Here is a 25,855-nt window from a genome sequence, read left to right on the forward strand (position 1 = left end):
AGTGGGGATTGATTTGTGCGCCGCTGTTTACAAGCGTGAATTCTTGGGCTCACTTTGAATATCTACGGAGCTGTGATGACTAAGCAGCCTGCATCTGCTGCTCACGGAGGTTCTTGTTATGGTTTAAAGTCCACAGCAGTCCAAGACTGTTTATCAAAACTAACCATGTTTTAATGTTTAAAAACGTAAAATGCCTTATCGTTTTAGAATAGGTATAAAATACCAGTACACTGTTTCAGCTAAAAAACAAAACACTTCTGAAACGAAAATGAGGGGAAAAAAGACAACCTGGTCCACATCCAATTTACGCACTCTGTAATTTATTTTCTATCTATTTTTAAAAGCTTAACCTTAAAACAGCAGGCTTGTGACTGCACAGTGTGCATATACTGTTTTAGCTGAACAGCTGATAAAAATCTAAACTGTAGAAGTGTTTTTTGTTTGTTTTTCTTTCCCATCAGGGAATTTCTGAGTGGTTCTCATGGCTTCTGCCACCACCATGGTACAGTCAGACCAGAACATTTGTTTTCAGATTTCAGGCAGCTGGTTTTAACTCGTATTTTTCCCAGCTAATTAAAGAGATACATTCCTAAATAATAATAATAAAATAAAAAAACCCTGACGGACACATAGATGTAGATGCCACTTGCAGATATTAGCACAGCAGCAAAGCATGTTAGTTTGCTTTGAGAAGCTGGTTTGAGTGGTTTGTGGGATTAGAAAAACACTGTAAATGCCAGTCTAAAGGTAAATACTAAGATAAATGGTCAGATGTAGCACCAGTGATCACACATGCCTGTACTGACGCACTCACGGGCACAAGCACAACAGTGATCTTCTAGATTTGGCACGTTTCAGGTGCAGCATAGAAACCACACACACACGTACACACATACAGATCAATGCAATTGTAATGCGTGCGCGACCCCTTTGACCTTTGGCCAGACAGTTCTAGCAAAGCTGCATCTCATGCTGACTTTTGTCCAGTAGCAGCAATGCCTGACCGATGTTTAACTTCCACTAGAGGACCAGTCTCAACACATTCCCATCGTTCAGCGGCTGAGTTGCGATGCCGTCTGAATAAATTCTCAGCCTGAAATGCTGAATATCACCAGTTAAATAGCAACAGCAGCTGGCATTTTGAGTCAGCCTGTTTCTTTAGCAGTCCTTTTATAGCTGCTGAACCTTCAACAGCAAACTGCCTGCCTACTGCTGAATCTGGTGGACCCTTTCATTAACACAACAGGCTCTTCCAGTACTTTGATACAAATACATTGCAAATTTATTCTTTTTAGGTTAATGTAATTGCAGTTGAAAATGTTTTTTCTTCCCTGATAAAATACCTCTAAAGTTGTCCATTTTCTTATTGTCTAGTCACAGCATGTTCATTTAATTTATATATTTAAAACAACTGCAACTGACCTAAAGTGCTTTCTGGGCAAATGCATTTACATTCAAGAGCTCCAAAAACCCAGTTTCAAAAACACTAAACTCACATAGCAAGACACATAACAGCAAGTGAAGAGGAGGTAGATCTTTAGAGCTAATTTAAAAGTGTCCATCGTTGGGGGGTTGCAAGCTTTTGGGAGGATGACACTGGTAGTGAGGCAAAATACAGAGTTAAAAAATCTGTAATATACTGTTGAGCTAAACAAACTAAAAAAAAAAAAAAAGGTAGGTTAAAGACCCTACAATAACACAGAGGAACACCTCAACAATCAGGTGATCCCTGGATGAACAAGCACCTGGCAACAGTGTGAAGGAAAAACTCCATTTTATCAGGAAACCTCTGGCAGAACCAGGCTCAGGGAGCGAGGGGAGGAAGACAGGACAGAAGACGCTGTTGAAGAGAGCCAGAAATTAATAATAACTAATGATTAAATGCAATTGCACCAGATTTTTAAACAACTGTTTGGACATATGTGGATAAAGGACCAAGTGCCTTAGTTGGGATGTTAATAGAGCTTCGCCAGCTGTGGTATCATTTAGTCTAAGGAAATGTTTCGCCGTTCAGGATTTCAATCATCCAGACTATCAAAGAAGCTCTTTATATGTTTCATCCACATAAGAGCGGTAGTGAATATATTAAGATGTATAATAAAAGCAGAAGAGGACCTAAAATGTAATGTTGCATTTACTGGAACCTGGTAATCCATCATATATATATACACACTGTGGTGGATACTCCTAATAAACAACCAAAGGATCCAATATTGAGATCAGTGTGTGTCCATGTGATCCCTGCGAGCCAAAAGATCTGTAAATGCTAAGTTTGAATTTATTTCTACTCTTTGATCTGCAAGATGTCCTTAACATGGTGATCTCAGGGACACAGCAACTCCACCCGTCTGCTGTTCAAAGCCTTTTGGTTTTGAGGGGCAGCCAGAAGAAAGTTGGCTTGAGGGGAGCGAAGGAACTGCACCAAAGCTGAGTATAACAATTATTTAGAACTGTGAATCATGCAAAGCTACTGTAGTAAAGTCCAAAACTGAAAATAGGGAGGTAGAAAAGAACATAATAGGCCTCATTCAAGGCAAACTCAAGTGGTTATATTGTTATGGTTGTTTAATTACCAATTAGATATTGGATTAGATACTTACCAGGACTTTAATTACATCCTTCTAACTGTATATTAACACCAATATCTAATTGGTTAATCACATAGACAAGTTCAAACAGAATCAGAATGAGGTCATTTAAGTAATGCTGAACATGTCATTGCTGTTGGTGCCAGACGTGCTGGGCTGAGTATTTCAGAAACTGGCGATCTGCTGGGATTTTCCCCAAAAACCATCTCTAAGTTTTACAGAGATTGGTCTGAACAGGAGAAAATACCCAGTGAGCAGTAGTCCTCTGGGAGAAAATGCCTTGTTAATGGCAGAGGTCAGAAGAGAACTCAAACTCAAATAATCACTTTATGTTACGTTATAACCAAAATCTGCAGAAGAGCACCTATCTGGTCTACAGCAGCAGAAGACCACACCAGGTGCCATCAGAGAATGGGAAAACTTAGGCTACAGTTCACACAGGCTCATCTAAATTTGACCACAGAAATTTGGAAAATGTTGCCCGGTTTGATGAGCCTCAATTTCTGCTGCAACATTTGGATGGTAGGGTCAGAATTTGGCATAAACAGAATATAAACAAAGCACAGTTCTATCTTACCTTTGTAGCCTATCGGCAGTACGTGCTGCTGGTAGTGTGCAGTGGTGTGCGGGATATCTTCTTGCCAAACTTGGCTCCCTCTTGTGCCAACTGAGCACTAGTTAAAACACCAAGTATTGCTACTGACCATATCATCCTCATTTATAACTACATAGTAGCTGTCATCTGATGGCTCTTCCAGCTCTGAGGGATAACAAGCCTCCAACTATGTAAGGCTGTCATGTAGAAATGAACCAAAATCTGTGAGGAATGTTTCCAGGCTCTTGCTGAGTCTATGCCACAAAGAATTAATGTTTTACATAAGTACTACTTGGTACTAGCAAGGTGTACCCAATAAAGTATCTGACAAGTGTACAAATAACTTTTCACACAGGGCTGTGTTTATCTTAATCTGTAGAGGTTTACCAAAAAGACAGTAGTGTAGTAGTAGTAGAACAAAAGTCCCACTCCTTACATTTAAAATTTCTCTTCAGCTTCTAATTACAAAACTAACAATCCAATGCTTTAATTGGTGGAGAAATGGCATCTAGTTTAATCTGATTTCATACCGTGTGAAGTCACTGGGCCATCAAAATCGAAAACTCGCTGCCAGCTCTGATACCCTTTGCCTTTGTCTTACCCTCAATGGCTCACTCGCGTAGAATATAATTTCAATATACGCACATCATACATTAGTATGAATAATTAACAATAAGGAGGGAGGGGAAAGGGACTGTTGTTTCTCCATAAGTGTTTTTTCTTGCCATTTCCTCCAAGTTATCATCACATTGTTGTGGTACCGTGATGACTATTATTGCTCTTGCTGAAAATTGTGATAGTAAAACTCTGCAGATGATGATCGTTCTGTTGCTCTGTTATGAATGTGGCGTACACTGAGTCCTCAGAGGGGAGAGAAACAACTCGACAAGCTGAAATGAAGCAATATCAATCCCTGCCCGAGACCTCTCGGCATTAAAGCATGCACACTGACAGTCTCTTACATTACGCCGGAGCAATAATGTAGCTCACTTGTAGCATTTGCTGTCTGATTTAATAAACTATGTCATTTATTGGTTGTTGCCGACTTTGTACGAGCCTCACTGCGTCAGACTTCCACAGATTTTAATGCAGTTATTTTGTGTCTTTAAAATGTATTTAGTAAAAATTTTATGTATTTTTTTAAAATTCTTAAATTTTCCAAGGTAATCAAATTATCTCTGACTGTTGACATTCTCTAGTAGAGCAGAACATAAGTGAAATATAAAACATGTCAATCAAACATGAACAAAAATGTGAATATTTCTTCTTTTTTTTGTACAAAAACAGCACCGCTTCCTCGGTTGACTACAAATTACTTGAGAGTCTGAGAGTGCAGCACATGGAAACAAACATTTTCCATCTGTACACGATTGTCTGGGTAGTGTTTTTTTTTTTTTATAAGGGCAGCCTGGAGTAGATCAGCAGCCATAAACTCTTTAAAAGAGATTATCGTCTCTCCACAATTCAGTAATGCAGTTTTGTTGTCATTTCTGGTCTTATTATTAAGAATAAAGGTGTTACAGAGCAGTGGGCTCTGTCCTGAGGTTGCTTTGCTGTTTCTGTAAAGTGAAAAATGACTGCACTTAGTTACAGAACGAACTATAAACTACAAGCTTGTGAGGGGCAGGAACCTTTTTTTCTTATCTATATTAATACAATACTTAAGCACCCATGTGTGCATTTAAAGGCGCTGCTAAATGCCCCCTCTCAACATGATTCCAGTGTGAATGATCGGAGACAAAATTCACAGACCTCATCTGGCAAAGTGCAGTTGAACCAAATATGATGCTGAATAAGTCAAAATGGGTATTTTCTAAAGTCAGTGTTTTAGAACTGAATTTTCTCTGTTTCATTTCCCAGTGAGCTGCAGTGCACAGACAGATACACCAAGAGTCAATTTTATGCTGGAAAAGACAAAAAACACAAACCAACTTTGGTCCCCATTTCAATAGTCGAACTCAGATTTCTGAGCCCCCAAAATTAACTTTGGCTGAAAGGCTTTTTTCTGTTCTTATTTTACAGACACCAAATTGTATATATGCATTGTTATACAGTAAGTGTTTCTCCTGTTCGTATCGGCTGTGAAACAGTGCCTTTGTCCTGTGACAAAAAGAAGCAATTGTTCTGTGTAGGAATGTATTCTTAAGTTCAGCCAAAGCCAAAGTGAGGCTTCAGCATTCTGAATTTGCCAGTTGATTCTTTTCCCCATGATATTGCTGCATAGCAGATTACATAAAGAAAAGAAAGGAAAAACAAAATTAACAGGTGGCAAATTTTTTTTTTAGATTTGGCTTTTAAATCTGCTGCATTTGGTATTTCCTGTTGTGTCTGGGCAAAAGGAATTTTATGTGAAAGACTTTGGGTGCATTTTGTCCACTTACGTCACTACTGGTCATTATAATGTTTTAAACTCACTGGCCACATTGTTAGGTACAACTGTTCAGCTGCTCAGCAACATAAATATCTAATGAACCAATTACATGGCAGCAACCCAGCGCATTTAGATGTGATCAAGATGATCTGCTGAAAATCAAATGGAGGATCAGAACAACGAAGAGAGGTGATTTAAGTGACACTGAATGCATCAAGGTTGTTGGTGTCAGACAGGCTAGGCTGAGTATTTCAGATAATGTTGATCTACTGGGTTTTCCCCACACAACCATCTCTAGGAATTACACAGCGGTCAGGAAATGTTATGAGCTGAAAGGAAGGCAAATACAAACTCGTTACAATCAAGATATGCAGAAGAACGTCTCTTGAACCTTGAAGCAGATGGGCTATATCTGCAGAAGACCACATTCTGCCCCACTCCTGTCAGCTAACAGGAAACTGAGGTCTCTGGGTAACAAAGGCAACCATAACTTTATTGGCCACTTGTTATAACTAAGGTATGCAGAAGAGCATCTCTTTGGGCTTCAACAGCAGAAGACCATTCCTGTCAGCTAAAAACAGAGGCTGCAGTTCCCACAGCCTCACCAAAATTGGATAAAAGAAGTAGGGTCAGGATTTGTCATAAACAACGATGAAAGCATAAATTTATCCTGTATTGTTTCAGTGATTCAGTGAAACAATAGTGCCAGAGTTATTTTGGTACAGCAACTGTATGCCATCATGTCAATATTGACCAAAATCTTTGAGGAATGTTTCTAGCATCTTGTTGAATCTGTGTTGCAAAAAATTAATGCAGTTCTGATGGCAAAATGGGGTCAAACCCAGTACTACCCAGTGCTGAGAAGAGTTATCCTTCCATCCTCTTGAAATAATTTGGGGACAGAGGAGCATGAAGAAAGAAAAGCACAAAATGTTAACATTTTATTTACAAAGTTGTTTTTTTGTCATACAGAAAGTAAAAATGTAGCTACAACCTTGATTTGTGCAACAGGCAGCCACACTAAAAATCATGGCTCGCTGGTTGCACAGCTGCTATAGCAATAATTTTATTGGGAAAAATAAGGAACGGAGAAAAAAAAATTAAAAGACAAAAGAGAAATAATAAACCCAACAACAAAAATTATTCATCCAACAAAATATTAAAAGCACAGACCCAAAACTAGATACCAGTCCCAAAGTCCTCACACGGGAATACATAAAGAGGGATCGACAGTGAAATTGTGGAATGCTGAGTGGTGGGCTGCCTGAGAACCTCGGGGGCCGTGAGTGGGGTGAGGTGGAGGGTGTTGGGTGGCTCTCAGTTCCATGGGGGGCAGGGGGAGAAAAAAAAAAAAAAAAAAAAAAAAAGAGGGGGTGGGGGGCAGCTCCACTCGGCCCACCCATTCGGTACAGTCTAGCCCCATAAAAAGAGCTCAGCGCTGGGGAGGGGGGTTGACGTGGATTACAAAGGCGGTGTGAGTTGTAGGAGGGTGGACGTTCGGGTTTGTGGGGGAGAGGAGGGGTAACTCGGTAGGCTCTCGTTTTCAACTTTAGCTCTTAGTCGTCGTCCTCGTCATCGTCCTCGTCGTCCTCATCCTCTGGGTCTCGCTTTCTCTTCTCGCCTTTGCCGGTTTCTGCTTCTGAAGGTAAAGAAGAAAACTGTTGTGACAAGGAGCCAAAACTACACAAATTCTTGCATCTGCAAGCATGAATACAGTAATCCTCCACCCATTTTAAACAGATTCAATCTCTGCATTTATCACACTCTGTGGGAGTCGCTTAATAATGGTCGCTATCACATTGCTGTCCCTACATGTTATAACGATGCGTGATTACGAGCACAAAATAAAGCGGAAGAAATGCATCTTCAGTCACGCCCTCGTGCAAGATTTTGTTCTTAGTTAAGTGACTAACATTCTCACATCACATGTTATTTGGGATTGACTGAGCACTACTGTTATTTTAGTTATAAAGACAAATGTCAGTAACAGGTGATCACTAAAGCAGTAATCTCTAAACAGATGCAACATCAAGAAGACAAGATAGATCTATTTTCTGTGTACCAGGTGAAGGGTTCCCACATTGCTGACGGAGTCGTGAAGAACTTTGGGGACTGCCCTACATGGTGTAACAGCTGGTGTTGTATCACTTGACAACTCAAGTCAAGTCATGCATGTAAATAGGTTTCAAGTGTTTTTCAATTCTTTGTTTCAAAATTGATTGACATTTTTGGAACATTTCTGATGTTTTTAATGCTTTCTAACAGTTGGGTATGATCTATAAGTTAATAATTTTCCATTGTTTTATGCACTTTTCCAAGACATAAGTCTATTTTATTTCCATCTTACAGAACAAAGAAAAACAACAAGTTGTCTCACCCCTGAATTAAGTCTCAGTCTTGAGTTGTGCAGACATATCGAAAGACTTCGACTGACTCTTGTAGTGATGTTTGAGCCAAAATTGTGAGTAAATTTACTTTAAGAAGTTACATACCATCTTCATCTTCATCCTCGTCTTCATCCTCTTCATCTACTTCTCCATCCTGACCAAAGTCTTCCTCCTATGTGAACAACATTTTACACGTTAAAAAAAATGAGACCGTGCATCAACCCGCTTTAACGACAGCTCCACCAAGCTCGTTTCACTTTTCACCTCATCTTCACCACTGCCTTCCTCGTCATCCTCCTCTCCTTCTACCTCCTCTTCGTCCTCCTCATCGTCCTCTTCCTCATCGAAGTCCTCCTCCTCTCCGTCCTCGTCTTCTTCCTCCTCTCCTTCTGCGACACAAAAGTGAAAAGGAACAATCAGTCGACCGCAAAGTGAGAGCGCGCGGAGGCTAATCGCGACGATCGCTTTCACATTTTCACTTTACAGAAATGAGAGAGCGATTGCCGTTACTCAGCCGTGGAGCCGTTTCTAAATAAGCTACTGCGGTGCACACATTTTTCATAATGAGCGAACATGTCACCAGAGCAATGGCATGAATGATCGAGGAGTCTTTAATTGTTCTTGAACAACAATGGGACGTTCCAACACAGAGGTAAAACCTCATTTACGGTCTGTTCGTTGGATTTGACAACCAAAAAAAATACCTGCTCTTATTTTTACTACAGCAAAGCACAACTTCATACCTTCATCTTCATCATCGTCTACACCGTCTCCGTCCACCTCTCCATCAGAGTCTGAGGCTTCCCTGTCCTCCATGTCATAACCATCCAGGTAGGTGAGCTGGGGCAGCAGCTTGAACACGCTCTCTCTGTAGTCGTTCAGGTTTGTCACTTCACAGTTGAACAGGTCCAAACTCTTCAGGTTGTCCAGCTTTTTCTGTTGGCAAGAAGGGAAGAGAAATGCTGTGATGAGACTGTCGCTGAAATGTGGTAGTAATGGTACTAGGCTCCAGTTTACATGTGACAATGAGATAATGTGAGACGACAGAGATCCGTCTGTCTGAAGTTTGCGAGACCATTAATTACTGAATGGGTTATCCCTTAAAATACCTTTGGCTATGAGTGGAGTAATCAAAACAAAGCTGCTGAAACCTCACTTCCCAAAATGATTATGATGAACACTGCATTAGCTGGTTTACTATTTGTGAAGTGTGTAGCATGTAAATGACCCCCAAAACACATGTGAACACATACCAATGGTTCCAATGTGCTGATGTCTTTCAATTTGTTTCCACTCAGGTTTAGATGTGTGAGGTTGGGTAGTTTTTCTGCTAAAACATCAAGCCCGCCGCTGATCCTGTTGTCGCTGAACTCCAGCTGAATGAATGACAGTAAAAAGAGAGATTAGTCCAGATGGTTCTTTGCACATTTTATTTCCCCCCCTCCTTTCTTTTTTGTCATGAATATATGAGAATGAATAATCACTCCCGCTTACCTTTTTCAGTTTTCCTAGTTTGGGCAGATTAGAGACTGAGATTAAGCCGACGTTTATCAAACTGAGGAACTCCAGGTTGACAAATTCAGCTGTGAGACCTTCGATTTTTCCTTCAACTGATCGACAATTGTCCAGGACAAGTTCTCGTACCTGAGATTGAAAAAACAAACAAATAGTATTCTTTTAAAATTACCTGTACTTTTTAATGCATTTGCAAGTACTACAACTACTTGCAAAACTTTTAGAACTTAAGTGTATTTTAAAACAGACCAAATGTTAAATATTTCAAAATACATTTTGCAAATATTATTAATTTTTTCCAAACAAAATCATTAAGAAAGGCGTTCGGGGAACAGAGCAACCCTAACGTATTAATAATCAGTGGGTGGTGGTGTTTGTAAAATGGCCCTTCACTTTGTGTAAAATGATTACAGGCGTTTTATAGTTGCTTAAAATATTAGAAAAAACAACTCTGAAGGCGGAGTTACTTTGACTCCGTTAAAGCTCACACTGGTTGCGCAAGTCATTGTTAAACGTTACCAAAAAAGTTCTTGTCAAGCGTCAAAGACAGCCGTTTCTCGATTAAAAACACCAAAATGGATACTCAGTCTCTATCTAAAAACACTTTGCTATCACTGTGTGCTTCGTTTAACCGACCGCTACAGGTCGTCTATTGATTTCTTTGAAACGAGGAAGAGCAAAGCAGCGGCTTCCCATGGCCTGCTGATGCAGTCACTAATGACAAATGCAATGATTTTGTGAGCTAGCTCGCTACAGGCTAGCCATTGCCCCTTTTAAACGCTGCCGTGCCGTAGAGGAGCAGCTAGAGAGGTCTGTCTGCCCGCCATTAGCCAACCCAACAGCAACGGAAAGGATTGCGAATACACCCTTAGTAAAGAGATTCTTTTTTTCTTTCGTTAAACCAGCTTTCATGGGGGAAGTGGAATATTCCTTGTCGTCGAGCAAACGACCGATATTGGCAGTTTGTTAGAGGGTACAGCATCGCTTTCAGGTCGAAGTGGCGAAGGAAATATATTGAGAACGGAAATTTAGTAAAAAACAAAGATGGAGACAGTTCCTTTCTCCCAGAGCTTCAAAGACGACAGAATGACAACATGGCGATTCCTGAGCTACAGTATGCAGTCCTCCGAACGCTTCAATGGCGGAAAGTGCTATTAAGAATGAGCAATAAGCGTTATTTACATATAACCGAAAGTGGTTTTTCGGTGTTAAATTGATTTTATTTCGTGCATGATACGAGGGGGAACGCCGAGCGGGGAGCTTTTGGCTGCCCACGCATGAAGCGCGGTGCGCCGGATCTCCGTGTCATTCGAGCAGCCTGGCTCGGTCAATGAAGCCGCTGGCCAACACATGCATCTGTGTGGTAGCAAGCGCCAAGTTTAACAATAGTAACGATTACTGGAGCACATTGTAGTCGTGTTTGGTGTTTTTACTTTACAACTGGATAGATTTTGTTGTCTTTGACCGGTAGCGAGAAGGGGGTAATATGGCGGGAACCTAATACCAAGTTAGCTGGCTGGTAGTCTGAATGGTTCTGAAACCCCGGACCATCAGGCTTCATTCAATAAGCATGCGAATCTTCATCGTCGTCGTCTTTAAGACGATGCACGGATGATAAGTGATACTATAGCTTGGTGCACAACTAGAGAAGAATTAATGAGGGAATTAATGGATGTACACTCCCTTTAAAAACTTACAGATTGCAACGTGTCTTTAAACAAATCAGCACCAACAGCAGCGGTTGGCTGTTTGTTGAGTGTCTCCCGGCTCTAAGGTTTTGGAGTTGCGGTGTATTTTCACCATTAGCGGTTTAAGGTACGGATGACTCGTGAACCAAGTGTTTTTTGTTGTCGCTGCCTGAATCTTTGTGGCCGTTTGATGTAGACGTATACTCCACAGAAATGTGAACATACGACTCGTGATCTGCGACGGCCCGTTTAACGTTTACAAAACTCGTTTGTTGTTCAGCACCAGAGTTTAAAGTAATTTTGCAATTATTACACAAAAAAGCTCCTCGTTTTTTTTAAGCAGTTATGCTAGCAGCAAACATGGCTTCCAAGGTCTGTATAAAATATACCGCTCTGTGAATGCCGAACGCAGCACAGTAAACTGCTTTCTCCTCATATAGGCGCAAAAAGAAGTTTACTAATTGTGCTACAACGGTGGAGTGGAGCTGAATCGTGTGTGTGCACCATTGACCAGGGAGGCTGCGAAACGGTTAAAGCACTGCAATAATGCCAGCAAGCTGGGGGGAATCGCCGTTTCAAAGTAACGACTGAATATAGCTTTTCTCGTCTCGTTGCCCCTATACGCCCAATCCTAACCAGCATAAAGGCTCTGGCTTGTTATGCGACTGTTTTCCGCCCCGTTATAAATGAGAAACACAATCTAAAGCCCATGTGGTCACCATTACGTTAGCCACACAGGGTCACTCGCAAAGCAAAAAAAGTAGCAAGCTAGGCTAGCAGGGGCTAGCCTGAAAACTAAGGGTTGGTTTTAAAAAAAAGCACGACTCACATCAGACGGTGTCCTGTTTCTTAGCTCCAAGTGGATCCTCTTTTTCATGTCCATTTTGCCCTATGAAAGTTAAACTTTTCTCCTCGGGGTTTTGCTGGGATCTTCAGTCCAAAGGCAGAGATGCCCTAATGGAGGGAGAATATAGGACTGTATAATGAACTGAGCCAAACGCTAAGTTAGTCGGAGAGAGGGGAAACCATGGAGGGAAACGGGACTGAAACAAAATATATGCTCAACAGCGCCATCTGCGTCCAGAAACGCCCATCGCCTCTAAAAAAAAAAAGGCATTGCAGTCACAAAACATGACGCTGCCCCGAAACGGTGCTATGGTGCAATTTATTTTGTGCAAGGAAATTACTGTACTGTGTCGTTCAGTGAAGACGGCGGGGTTTTTCTTTGAGAAGTCGGTTTTATTCAGCGAAGGATGTGCACGAACAGACGCGTGTAGCGTATGCAAAACAAATAAGCAACCAAGCAATTAAACGGCGATAAAGTAGGTCACATGGTGAACTTTGTTATTCTTCATTTAAAAGTGTCACAGGAAATCTCGAATGCATTACTGCTTTATAGTCAACAGACAAGCAGTGTAATTATGAGGTAACTATCATAACGTATGCCTGTTTAAAAAATGTATATGTGTGTGTTGGGTCTTGTGAATGTTCGATACTTTTTTACATTGTAATAAAACAAAAAATAATTGTGTTGTTTCTTGGCTACTAAATGGCTCATTCCTACCCCCAACCGCTAAAAAGTAGGGCTATATGTGGTTTGCCTTAAAGAGAGCATTGTATATACACATATGGACGGGTAGGGTACCCCACACAACCCCTCCTCTTTACTTCCTGACACTCTCCAGCGTTGAAGTAGAAAATCTACTATGGTTGTAGTTTTTTCTGTTTTATTCTAAATTAATCAGTGAATAAGCTTTAATACTATAAATGCATATCAAATTATAGCCTGTTTTAAGTCTAGTAAATATAACAAATGTATAAATGTTAGCAAGATGTGTTTGCATAGTGTGCTGAGGGGAACCAATGCAAATACCCTAACTCTGGCCACATGCTTGTTAAAGGCACAGTGTATATATACACACAGACACTGTTTTTAAATCAGTGTTTGGTAGTTGAGAAGCAATGCCAGAAGATGGCACTGTAATATCTACACTGACATTCCTCACATTTCATTGTGCAACAGTGGGGCTGTGTGTGAATGACAGCCCTGTCTGCTTTTGGCTGTAACAGTAATGCTGGAGGGGGTTTATTAATGTGTCAGTTGGAGTTTTATTAGCTGAGGAGCTAACTATGTGCAGTTTGGGATCTTTTGAACTGCTGGAACTATGCTGGAAGGTTTGGATGATTGTGTTTTGTGATTTTAATTCGAGTGTGTGAAAACCAATACTTAAACATATATGTTTTCACTCACTTCTTAGCACTCATAGCTTCCACCAGTGCAGAATGTCTGTATAGATTCTCTTCATATGACGTTGAAAAGTGAGTGCATTACGAGCACCTTCATGCAGAAATCAGTACATTTAGAAAGAGAGCTTTCAACATTTCCCTCCACAGTGCTGGGAGCAATTGGCAGTTGAGTGTTATTTACTCTACTGGATAGCTCTTTTCTCCCTCTCTCTCTCTCTGAGTGTCTCAAACACACACACACACACACACACACACATACATCAGGGCTCAATGTGTTGTTAGAAGATTACGAACGCAACCCAACCGAGCAACTTGCCATCTGAGCGATAAGATGGGTATATGCCCCAACTGTGGACGAAGACAGGAATTTTGTTTGGTCCGTAGTGTGGTTTACCTACCAAAAAGGCATATTTCTTATGATTTGTGGATTAATATTATGAATTTTCTACAGAAATATTTTGAGCTTTTGTGTTTTTTCTTGATATCATATTCAAAACTTAATAACTTCACATGTATTGGACCCCTAATTGAGAAACTGTCCAAAAAAGTCTTGCTCTTGTTAAGCTACAGCAGTGCCTTTAGATCAGCTGCTGAAGAGCTCTAGTACAACATATATATTTGTTACCCTATCTCTCTCTCTCTCACACACACACACACACACACACACACACACACACACACACACACACACACACACACACACACACACACACACACACACAACCTGCTGTTGTCTTCCCCGCTCTGTCTGTCAGTTTTGTGCCAACTCCTCCAGCTTTACAAATATGATAAGACCAAAGTTGCAAGAACTCTCCCTGCACTGTGGTAATGGTTAACCAGATAATTCGTCTAGGGGTGGGAATAGAAAACTGTCAGAAGTTATTCTGTCGTCTTTTTTGCGCTTGCCCGCCTTCAATGAGTTGAATTCATTCATAGCAGGACTCAGAATGGAGGACACGTCGCAACAAGAGAAACAAGAGTTGGAATATAAAAATCCAAATGAGGAGGAAGGTAGGATTTCTTTAAAGATTAATCTCTACTTTGGAAATTGGCTGCTCGAGCATTTCCACACCAAAATGCTGAAGGAGCTGGTTATGTCTTTGCATACACTGCAATCCTATTGGTTAACTCAGATACAGACCTTTGATCAACATTTAGGTAATATCACAAATCTGTCTGTTTTCAAAGTTTGCCAGTGTGTAGCTAGGAGAAGAAAGTCTACATTGTCACGAGTCAAGCACATTACTCAGTCATGCAGTTTGTCTTTGAATTTCTAATGCACCATATGAAAATGATTTCTGTGCACGGCTCTTTGTTTCAAAGGTGGGATCCGTCGCCGATTGCGAGACAGGGACCTTCTCAGGAAGAGAAAGGCCGAAGCAGAAGAGAAGGAAACTAACCAGTGGGTTTTTGGGTAAATTTGTAGTAAAAGCACAGACAGTGTTAGCGCTGCTGCCTATGTTTACCTCTATGCTCTTGGAGAAATCTACAAATTTCAGCACTTAAGTGCAGTAGAAGAAAGTGGTGGTCCTAGCCAGAAAAGTTTAGTAGCCCGCGTTGAAACACTGTACAGTACAGTACATGCTGAAAACACTATCAGCACTCTGGCTGCTTATCACTCCTCTGGTTTATATTGAATATGGAGCAAGAGGAAAGCAAAGGTTGCTCTGCTTTTTCTATTGACGCCACAGATCTGGGTCAAGGACATTGTACTATTAGCTTTGCAAAACTGTCACAAAGACCTGTTTCAATGTCCACTGTTGTTTAAGTTAATTGCGGTGCTCTCTCAGGGTGGAGAGCCAACGGAAAAGATCAAGAGCTGAGGACAAGAGTGGTGCAAAGAAGAGAGGGAGGCCCAGGAAGACTGAACCCACACCGCAGCTGTCTGCTGTTCAGGAAGAAGTTGAAGCACTTCAGGAAACTCCTGCAGTCGTGGTGGTACCTGAACCCGCTGTGGTCATTCAGGACCAAATAACCGGCTCTCTGCCTCCGCTGTTTGGGCTGGAATCACAACCAGCTTCAATCCTTGCTGCTCCTGCTCCTGCAGCAGTGTTCGAGTTTGTGCAGAATTCTGCTCCTGCTTCGACTCTGGCTTTTGCTGCTCCAGTTCCCGTCCAAGATTCAGCTCCTGCTCCAGATGCCGTCTTAGTCCCAGCTCAGTCCCTAGACTCTGTTCCAGCTGTAACTCCTGCTCCTCCCTCAGCTCCTCCCCAAGTGGAGACCCTCTATACAGAGTCACAAGGCAAGGAGGCCCCAGGCCAGGTCCTGATTGAGGACCCAGATGAGGAGGAGGACGTCTCTCCATCACAAGGCAACAAACGCGCTAATGAAGGTTTGTATGTTGTAAAAATACACTAAAACAATACTTTGAAACATTGTCTGGTTCGAAAGGTTTAATAATTATTAAATTATCTGTCTTTTTTTTTTTTTTTTTTTTTTAGATTTGAGTGAAACACTTTCGATCAACGTGCCTGAACAAAATAACGTGTACTCAGTTCCAACTGTCTCTGCTCAGCCTATGGCTCAGGAATATTTTCCAGGAAATTAACTGCAACTTTTTTTCTGAAATGCACTGTTAAGATATTGCTTTATATATACAAAGCCTCGTCACAGTTGGTTTCTGTTTTCTTCTTTTTTTGTGTAGTGTGCACACACAGGATGAGGCAAGTCATTGCTTATTTGAAAGATGTATGAATTCAAACCAAAGCTGTATGCTTATTTATTTTGGTTGCGCTTCACTGCAAAGCTTATGATCTTTTTTTTTATATACTTTCAATTTAGTATGCAACCAGTTTCACTGGCCTTTATTTAAAAGTTAAGGGTATAAATCGCTGGTAATTATGTATTCATAATTGTGGATTTATTTTTACAGAATTTTGTAAAAGTTACTATTCATCTAATAAAAGTCATTTCTGCATCATTTAACAGTAGTCGTTATTATAGGAGTCATCGACTGAGAAAGACATCCACATGCAGTTAGAATTAACTCGATTTTCATTAAATGAAATAATTATGTACCATTTTGTTCACATATGACATCTCTCCTCTCTGGTGAGTGAAATTAAATGATGTTTGGTCTACAGTTTGAACAGCATATCTGTAGATTTAATCTGTGGCTTATCTGTTGAGACACGTGTAGTGAAACATTTAGCCCTATCTGCAAGTGGCTACTGGTAGTGCTTATAATTTACTCATTTGTACTACATAAAGAGATGGAAAAGGTACTCGTAAAAGCTGTAATAACTGATTAATTAGAAAAATGACAGAAAAGGTCGAAAGATGCGCTACTGGATTGAATGACTATGGAGGCCATTTGAGTAAATGGAACTCACTGTGTTGTTCAATAAACCAGGTTGAGATGATCTGAGCTTTGTGAGATTATGATATCCTACTGGAGGTAGCCAACAGAAGATGGGTACAGTGTAGTCATAAAGGGGTCGACATGGTCAGCAGCAGTAGTTGGGTAGGCTGTATAGATGATGCTCAGTTGACCAAATTGTATGAAAAATATCCTCCACACCATTAAACCACAAACATCCTGAATCACTGATACAAGGTAGGATGGATCCAAATTCTGGCCCTAACATCTAAATGTTGCAGAAGTAATTGAGACTCATCAGATCAGGCAACATTTTCCCCAATTTTTCATAGTGCTGAATGAGTGTATGTAGTGAAGAGTTTTAATATTCGACAACAGTGTTCAACAATCCAGGTTGAGATGATCTGAGCTTTGTGACCTGGTATGATTTACTTTTGTAAATCAGCTGATTTAAGGATGCAACAAAAAAATAAAAAAATTGACAGGTTGATTCTGTTCATCTGGACGTCGTGTTTTCAGTTGGAGAAATGTTTTGTCTCTCATCCAAGTGACTTCTTCAGTCTCTGAAAACTTCTCCCACTGAAAACACGACGTCCAGATGAACAGAATCAACTTGTTGGGATTTCTCTTCCTGGATGATTGAGCATGCATCAAGACATTTTCACTAATGATTAACTATCGCCTTATTTGTTGCAAATTGTAGCCTCAGCCATTTGTTCTTAACTTAGATGTGGTCTTCCGCTGCTGTAGCCTATAGTTCAAGGTTCAAGAAATGCTTTTCTGCATATCTTGTTTGTAACCAGTGGTTATTTGTTGCCTTGTTGACTTCCTATATGCTCCTCTGGACATTCTGCCATCAATAAGGCATATCCTACACTGGATAGTGTGGTGGTAAGACCACACATCTTTGGAGCTGAGGTCGCAAGTTTGATTCCCTCCCAGTGTCTAGTAAGGGTCCTCGCTAGGCCCCCCATGTCAAACACCAAGCCCTGGAATGGCGCGGCTATGTCTCCAGCCTGTCCACAGCTCGGACACGACACATTTCCCTGTACTCTGTATGATTGTGTATGCGACCAATAAAGCTAGTTTTGTTTAAACTACCACTCATTTGGACCATTCTCTTTAAAACACCAAATCGTCTGGCACCAAAAGTCACTCTTAGATCAACTTTCTTTCTAATTCTTATGCTTAGTTTGAACTTCAGCAGGTCATCTTATTCACATCTGCATGCCCAATGGACTGAGTTGCTGCCAAGTTGAACAAGTATATCTAAGAAAGTGATCAGTGACTGTACATATGTTAGTGTAATATTAATATACAAGCCTTTAGTTAGTGATTTCGAAAGATTCATTAGTGCTTAAGCTGCAATGATCCCCTGTAGGTGTTGAGGGGAGGTTAACTTCAAATACCTAAAATTACAATACATTATGTTGTTTTTTTTTTATTGTGTACAGCCAAACCTGTTGAACAACTAGTCCATTCAGGGCTAGACAAATGCAGGATATGCACATGTACCAATAAAGACAACACAACTGAGTATATACGACATTACATTGATTTCGTTTGTGCTATGGTTTGCCAATATTTATTTATTTAAAAAGCAGACTGTAAACGTGTCTTTGCTGCCCCCTGTTGGTAGAAAACATTCCTTCATCATGGCGTGTTTTGTGCAGCACATGTAACTACACATTATTTTTAAATGATGGACGGGTAATTTAAGCGAAACGGCAGCAAAAATAATCCCAAACCAACGAACCCACAGCAATGACAGACTTACAGAGGGGATTCAGAGGAGCCGACCTGTTTCAGTTTAACGCGTGCAGCACTCTTGGTTGGCCAACAATAAAGTCTAGCATGCACTTCCGCGTTGACAAAGTCTCTCCGGTCTCAGGAGCAACAACAGCCGCTAAAAGCTCACCGTTTCAGAGCTGTCTTTTGTCTTTGTGTTAGTAAGATGAGTCCGCTGTGTGAGTGCTGCTCCGAGCACATGGATAAACTGAACCAGCAGGTTTCTGTGATGCGAAAAGAAATCAAGAACCTGAGGTATGTAGGTTTTGCACCGCCACGTGTTTTTCTCACGAGAGACTTCTTGCTATTTCAAGAACTAAACAAATTAAACGCCGTGTGCTGTTTTGCATTGGCCTTTTTTATTTTTAGTATTTTTCAGGGTTCCCATTATTATTACACGCTCATTCTCAACATCTTGTCTAACAGGCAGACGCTAGACAGTGCAATTAGAGCTCATCGCAAACAGCTGCTGGCGGTTCAGGCTGTAGTGTCGAAGATTGGACTCAGCGAAGAAGTTAAAGCTCCAGCACCTACACCACCTTCACCACCGTCGCCAGCAGGATTAGAGCGAGGTAGCTACCACCAGCGTCACAAACATTTGTAATTACAAAAACTAAGCCCTCCCTCCACCAAAAAAAAAGTAACACAGCCCGCAACTAAGGGCGCAATTTCCCTGCAATTAAATGGAATTTCAGTGTATTTTACTTGAAATTACAATCTAAATATATTTACCTACAAATACTTAAAGGTAGTACACTAGAATAAGAGACTGAGATGTTTTTACAGGAAAACAGTGATTTATATTATAAATAAATATTTAATATATATATATATGTATGCTGTACCTTTTGTGTTGCAGGCTGTATTGTGGAGTGATTAAAACTTGCTTAACTTCCAGGTATTTTACAGGAAAGAAGATGCAAGTTATACTGTAATCAGTTATAATTATGACATAACTATTTTTAGTGTGTCATTACCTTTTAATTTTGTAGCTAGCCGATATTTTTCCACTTTACATTGTAATTTTTACATCTTTATTGTTTATGTTGTTATTTAATATTCATCATGTTGATGTGCATGATGGTTTTTCTATTATTTAATTGTCCTTTTTTACTTTGTGCTGTACAAACTTGCAATATAATATGTGTCTCCTTTGCTGTAAAATACTCTTGCTGGGTAAGGTTAAGCCACTCCATTGTACAGCCTGTACTTACGCATTTCTAACATTTACTTACATTATAAATATTTCTTTGTTTTCTATTAAACCCCCCCAAACCACTGACTTGTTACCCACTTGTTTTTGTGTGCTTACCTTTAAGTATTTGTAGGTAAATATAATTACACTGTAATGTCAAATAAAATACCTAAAAGTTTCATTTAACCACAGAAGAATTACGCCTTTAGTGATGTGCTGTGCTATAAAGTGTGACCAAAAGAGGAAGAAAAAAATAAACCCTAAAACAAAGAGCACTACTCAGGAAGGCTTTATTTTGCTTTAAATTTCTGTTTATAACAATACGTCAATTATACCTACCAAAATAACACTTTTGGCTCAGAGATGTTCAGCGTGCAGAGTCAGCTAATGAGTGAAACTCATGGCACTTTTTCTTTTTATTGGCTTATGTATTTGGGTAATCATTTCCCACACAGCAACCAATACTTGAAACTATGTGATTAAGCCTGTGCTGTAAACTTAAATTTCACTGACCCTGCATTGAATAGTGATTCTTGATCGGTTTTGCACCATTGGTTAATATTGTAATAAAGCTGAAATCGTGAACAAAGGCAGAATAATACCAGCAAGAGTGAATGGTTTGGAGACGGGGGCACTGATTTTCACTGTGACTGATTATCACCACACTGTCAGGTTTCATCAGGAATTTAAATTTGCTCCAACATTAATTTAGCCTTAAAATTTAAGTTTTAACCGTGATGATGACTCAGATGAAAAGTCAGCATTGTTTCAGTGTCGTTTTGCTAACAGGGTTGGTCATGTATCCTCTAAAATGTGACCAAAATAGAAAGAAGGAAACCATGTTGACATCTTCAGAGTATTTGTTTTGCTCTAAAGCCAAAGACTTGAATTGTGTGTCATCAAGTCCGTAACTAATTTAATCATATATATATGTATATATATATATATATATATATATATATATATATATATATTTTTTTTTTTAAATAAATAACAAAACACACTTGTAGAATAAAAGTGAGTGCAAAGGATAAATTGGAGGCCAAGTTAGACACAGTGTCTGTGTTACAAAACCTGACCCTAATATTCTTATCATTTGCAGGGGACATCCAAACGGTCCCAATTGGTTACATTAGTTCCTGTTTTTCTGTGAAGAACGGGACTCCCCGGCAGCCCACTATTTGTGGCCCTTCAAGGGCAGAACTTCGAATTCAGCCGAGTGTCTTCAACAACCCGGAGCACGCTCTGGTGGGCCTGGAGCAATACTCCCATGTTTGGTAGGTTTCGTGTGTGTGTTTGTGTACAACACGTTACCAAATATTGTTACCCAACTCGCAAGATATTTTTTTACTCATTTTAACTAAGCATGTACACGTAAACACTATTTCCCATCATCTGCCTTTCTTTGTCATCTGGCCTCTGCAGGATAATTTTTCTCTTCCACAAAAACGGCCACCTGAGCTACAAAGCCAAAGTGAGGCCGCCCAGGCTGAACGGGCAGAGAGTCGGTGTGTACTCGACACGCAGTCCTCATCGACCGAATGCGTTGGGCCTAACACTGGCAAAGCTCGACAAAATACACGGTCAGTGTCACTAAACACGTGTGTGTGTGTACTGATCTGAGCTGAGTTATTTCTCTGAGGGAGCTGCACTGATTTGTTGCTTGAACCCTGTCTGAAGCACAGGGTAATTTTCCACTTGTACTAATAGTTACACTTGTTAAATCTCACTATTTTAAGCAGACTCTGGTTAAACTCTGACCTAGTTTTGTTGATGTTTTAGCTGTATATGAATATGAATGCATTTCTTTATTTTCTAGGTGATACTCTACACCTGTCAGACATTGATATGATTGCAGGCACCCCAGTCCTGGACATCAAACCCTATATCCCAGAGTATGACTCCCCCGACACCCGGAGGAGCTATGAGGAGGACTCAGAGCCCTGTAATTCAAACACTGACCAAATGAATGACGACAAGAGAAACCGCACTAACCTCCCTGAAGGATCAGACATAGATGTGCAGTTAAACACAGAAGATCGAGGAGCAGCGAGTGATTATGTGGGGAATCTCCTCCCAGAAGAAAAAACGAATACTAACGCAACAGGTTCATCTCATATCAGTGCTCAGTTTTCTCTGTCCAAAGACCTCAGTAATGTGCTGGAGGAGGTCAAGGCTTTTGTGAACCAAGACGTTTTCTTAAGTTCTGAGAGTAAGAACCGAGGTTCAGACTCTCCTAAAACTAAACCACCTTTGTTGGAAGTAGACCATCCCTGCTACGGAGAGGAAGCCTACACTACGATCGCAGGCTGGATCAGAGAGCCTCCTGTCGCAAGTCTGGATGTGCGATTCAGCCTTCACGCGGAGAGGGAGCTGGCAGAATTCATCCCTGCACACCTGTCAGGTAAGATGACTGAGATCATGGGAGATGCAGCGCACCTGGAAAGTATTCGCAGCGCTTCACTGTTTTCATATTTTGTTACAGACTTATTATAAAATTGATTCAATTCAGTTTTCACCTGAAAATTGTACACACAATACCCTGTGATGACAAAGGGATAAACGTTGGCTTGCAATTCATTAAATTAATTCAGAAATTAACTACATTTATTAAAAATAAAAAACAAAAGTGTTCATAAGTATTCATAGCCTTTACTCAATACTTTGTCGAAGCACCTTTGGCAGCTTCGGGTCTTTTTGAGTATGATGCTACATGATTGGTACAACTATTTGGGGACAGTTTCTTCCAGTTCTTCTTTGCAGTGCCCCACAAGCTCTGTCAGGTTGAATGGAGAGTGACGGTGCACAAGGTCTGAGAGTCTTTTAGGCATCTTTGGGCAACTCCATGTGGGCTGTCATCAGCCTTTGAAGACTGGCTTCCCTTTGGACACTCCACCATATAAGTCTCATGCTGCAGAAATGTCTGTCCTTTTGGAAAGTTCTCCTCTCTCCACAGAGCAACACTGGAGCTCTGTAGGAGTGACAGTCAGGTTCTTGGACACCTCCCTGACTAAGGCCCTTCTGCTCTGATTACCCAGGAAGGCCGTGCGGTCAGCTGTAGGAAGGGTGGTTCCACACTTCTTCCATTTACGCATAATGAGCTCACTGTGCTCACTGGAACCTTTTAATGCTGCAGAAATCTTTCTGTGGCTTGGTTTGTGCTCTGACATCCACCAACAACTATAGTACCTTACGGCATGTGGACAGGTGTGTGCCTTTCTAAATCATATCCAGTCAAGCTGTAGAAACATCTGACAGATGATCAGTGGAATCTGAGGTTAATTTTGAGTTTCATGGCAAAGGCTGTGATAACTTATGTACATGCTATATATTTGTTTTTTATTTTTCAAGCATTTTGTTTCACTTGGTCATCATGGTGGTTTGTGTGTAGAATTTTGAGTTGGAAATGAATTTAATCCATTTTGGAATAAGCCTGTAAGATGACACAATGTGGAACAAGTGAAGCGCTGTGAATACTTTCCAGATGCACTGTATGTTTGTCTCCATAAGGGGGCACTGTTGTATCAGTAATTAATGTGAAAGCCTTCATTCATATGTGAGCAGAGAGACTGAAAAACAAACTTGTGTAACACACAGGACTGTCTGAAAGCCACAGACCCCAGTTTAAGTTTCTGCGCAGTACAGAGGAGGCAGTCGCTGCCATCAGAGGGGTCCTGTCAGCAGACCCCCGATCCGTCTACAGGAGGACTCGCTGCAAGGACAGACTCTTTTTCTTCACCCTTGACACGGCTGACATTACCTGCTGGTTTGGACAAGGCTTTGCAGAGGTGCTGCAGGTAAAACCTGTAGAGCCGCACATTGCTTCAGTATGAGAAACTTTTTCATTGATGGATTTTGAGCTGAAGAGAGGAGCCTTTCATGTGACACAAAAACACCCTCTTGTTTGTTCCTTTCTTTTTGGTATTTCAATCTAAATTCTTTGCTGGCAAACTTTTATTTGTAAATCATATTGGCTTACTTAAAATCAGACAGAAGAATAATGAGGCATTGTATATTCAAAGTTGTATTGGATAATTAAATAAGATATTTATTTAAAAAACAAATGCCCCTTTTTTTCTGTTTGTCTTTAAAAAGTATTTACAAATTTGGAAAAAAATGTAAGTAGTTGCACAAACAGAGTTTAATTTCTTTTCTTTCTTCTTTTTGCAAACGGTTATCCTTGGAGTGGGTTAGCTGCTAGCTCTTCTTGTTTTCTCGAGAGACAGTCCTTTAATTTATGTGTTATTAGGATACATCAGTGGAAAGGAGGCTGTGTTGTTTTATAATTGTCTTTGGGCAATGAAACGGGCCACAGAGCCATATAAGATTCATAAACACTCTCAAGAAGGCCCTCGTGGGACAGGAAGAGTCAACAAATGATTCAACAGAAAGATTCATGACTTAATCAGTGAGCAAGGACAGTAGAAGCACAGTAGGAAAAAGGGTCCATGGCTCTTTAGATGATGTGGAGGGACCCCACTTTAGTCTGACCACTGACATCTTGTAATGTCATGATTTATTTGTTCCTCCCTTTCATCAGGCTTCTATTACCTCCCCCCTAATTGATCTGTTCCTGCTTCTCTGTACTTTATTATCCCCTTAGCTTCTTGCTAAGTATTTATAAAAGTGTGTATTTTACATTGTAGATTCACACAATAATCTCAAGACACTTCTGATCTTTCAGTGCCATTTTGACAGACTTTTCCAATATTGTATAATACAGATATAAGAGAGGAAAAAAAACACACTGCATGAAAGTGATTTGTGGTGTTTTATGCAGAGCTGTGTGAGGGCACTTGAGTTCATGGTGGAATGACTTCAGCTGAAAAATGTGAAACACTGAAAATCTAGGCCATCCATCAGGCAGTTGTAGGGAGAAGATGCAAACTCCACACAGAAATGCCCAGGCCATGTGGTGCATTCAAACACTACTGGAACAATTATCATATTTATTTTCTGCAGTCACCACATCATAAAAGTTGCATGTATAACATCACCAATCAAATATGAGAAAGACACTTAAAATGTGACTTTATCCCAAAATAAGGCTTTAAAAACATTTGTCTGCTTGATGCATGTTATTAACTGTATTTAAAGCAAAAATGTTATTGTGGCAGGGTGTGGTTTGTGGCTCAGCTGCAGGGGAGGGGTGGAGAAGGGGGTTCAGGGTGCCGTGTCAGAGGAGGCTGACACACACCTGAGCTCCATCAACTGATCACGTCTCCCCTGTAAAAGATGTGCCAGGACCTGAGGTGTATGGTTGTGTGTGCTACAAGCAGGGCAGCTGGAAAGTTGCCAAGTGAAAAACCAGCGCAAATAAAAAAACCTATAAAACGCTGTTGGTGTTGGGGCCGTCATTTTCACTGCATTACAGGTGACTCCACTCATCCCTCCAATAACTTCTTCAGCTTGCTGCCATCAGGAAGGAGACTGAAGAGCCTCCGGGCTGCGACACAGCTTCGTCCATCGGGCTGTCAGGATGCTGAATTCACTCCATGCTCTCACATACACGAACTCCAGACCTGCATTTACCTCTTCCCTCTGAACCCTCCACCCCCAAACCACCACCATTGCCTTTTCACTGACTGCGCCCCCCAGCCCCCCGAAACTTACCCACAATCACTATGATTGTGTTGCACACTGCTGTTTATATAAGATTGTATTGTATTGCATTGTGTTGTACATAAGACTGCTATTTTATTTTTATCTTTATATTGTTTTAGTGTACACTGAGGGCCATGGGAACATTGCAGTTTCAGATTCCTTTGTATGACTGTACATATGGTCTTTGACAATAAAGCTTATTTTGACTCTGACTGCAGAGCGGTCATTGTTGATGACACAGAAGACGATGCTAGGCAGATGGTGGGATGCAGCTAAAAGAAGAACTGAAATATTGTTTGGGTGGATGGCTGGTTTGGTAGACACCAAAGCTAAACAAAACTGCGTCATTGTCCAGACTCATGGAGCATACGTATCACTCTCTGCTCCTACACTTGTTTCCCAAAAAAGGGTGATTTATGGGTCATTTTTCCATGTAACTACATGGCTTCCAGCTTGTAAAGCAATATATAAGAAGGCAGTGGAAATAACTGAAGAGTCAGATATTATTTTTTTATGCAGACACGAAGTTTTAATAAAACGCTGACATAAAACAAAACA

General features: G+C 40.6%; 3 protein-coding genes across 6 annotated transcripts; 2 read left to right on the forward strand and 1 right to left on the reverse strand.

Moving 5' to 3' along the window:
- Positions 1–6,896: 6,896 nt before the first annotated feature.
- Positions 6,897–12,171, reverse strand: anp32b (acidic (leucine-rich) nuclear phosphoprotein 32 family, member B). The gene is made up of 7 exons (XM_004549377.6): positions 11,974–12,171; positions 9,436–9,585; positions 9,195–9,317; positions 8,685–8,877; positions 8,206–8,330; positions 8,047–8,113; positions 6,897–7,193 (listed from the first exon to the last, which is right to left on the reverse strand). Exons 1-7 carry the CDS (start codon positions 12,025–12,027, stop codon positions 7,111–7,113), a joined length of 795 nt encoding a protein of 264 aa, XP_004549434.1. The 5' UTR covers positions 12,028–12,171; the 3' UTR covers positions 6,897–7,110.
- A 346-nt stretch (positions 12,172–12,517) lies between these two features.
- On the forward strand, positions 12,518–16,311 carry hemgn (hemogen). 2 transcript variants are annotated; one of them, XM_004549378.4, is made up of 4 exons: positions 12,518–14,402; positions 14,715–14,805; positions 15,182–15,723; positions 15,833–16,311. In XM_004549378.4, the coding sequence occupies exons 1-4, from the start codon at positions 14,339–14,341 to the stop codon at positions 15,937–15,939; spliced, it is 804 nt and encodes a 267-aa protein (XP_004549435.1). In that variant the 5' UTR covers positions 12,518–14,338; the 3' UTR covers positions 15,940–16,311. The 2 variants fall into 2 exon arrangements, with proteins under 2 accessions (XP_004549435.1, XP_004549436.1); XM_004549379.4 differs by having other exon boundaries at positions 14,715–14,793.
- Positions 16,312–18,367: 2,056 nt separating this feature from the next.
- trmo (tRNA methyltransferase O) lies at positions 18,368–25,509 on the forward strand. 3 transcript variants are annotated; one of them, XM_076884846.1, is made up of 7 exons: positions 18,368–18,753; positions 18,925–19,070; positions 20,796–20,970; positions 21,119–21,276; positions 21,513–22,097; positions 23,291–23,490; positions 25,102–25,509. In XM_076884846.1, the coding sequence occupies exons 1-7, from the start codon at positions 18,665–18,667 to the stop codon at positions 25,177–25,179; spliced, it is 1,431 nt and encodes a 476-aa protein (XP_076740961.1). In that variant the 5' UTR covers positions 18,368–18,664; the 3' UTR covers positions 25,180–25,509. The 3 variants fall into 3 exon arrangements, with proteins under 3 accessions (XP_076740961.1, XP_004549437.2, XP_076740962.1); XM_004549380.4 differs by lacking the exon at positions 25,102–25,509 and adding an exon at positions 24,811–25,048; XM_076884847.1 differs by having other exon boundaries at positions 18,369–18,753; positions 25,068–25,509.
- The last annotated feature ends 346 nt before the right edge of the window (positions 25,510–25,855 follow it).

The sequence above is a fragment of the Maylandia zebra genome, linkage group LG6, assembly GCF_041146795.1.
Source record: "Maylandia zebra isolate NMK-2024a linkage group LG6, Mzebra_GT3a, whole genome shotgun sequence".
Taxonomy (NCBI): Eukaryota; Metazoa; Chordata; class Actinopteri; order Cichliformes; family Cichlidae; genus Maylandia; species Maylandia zebra.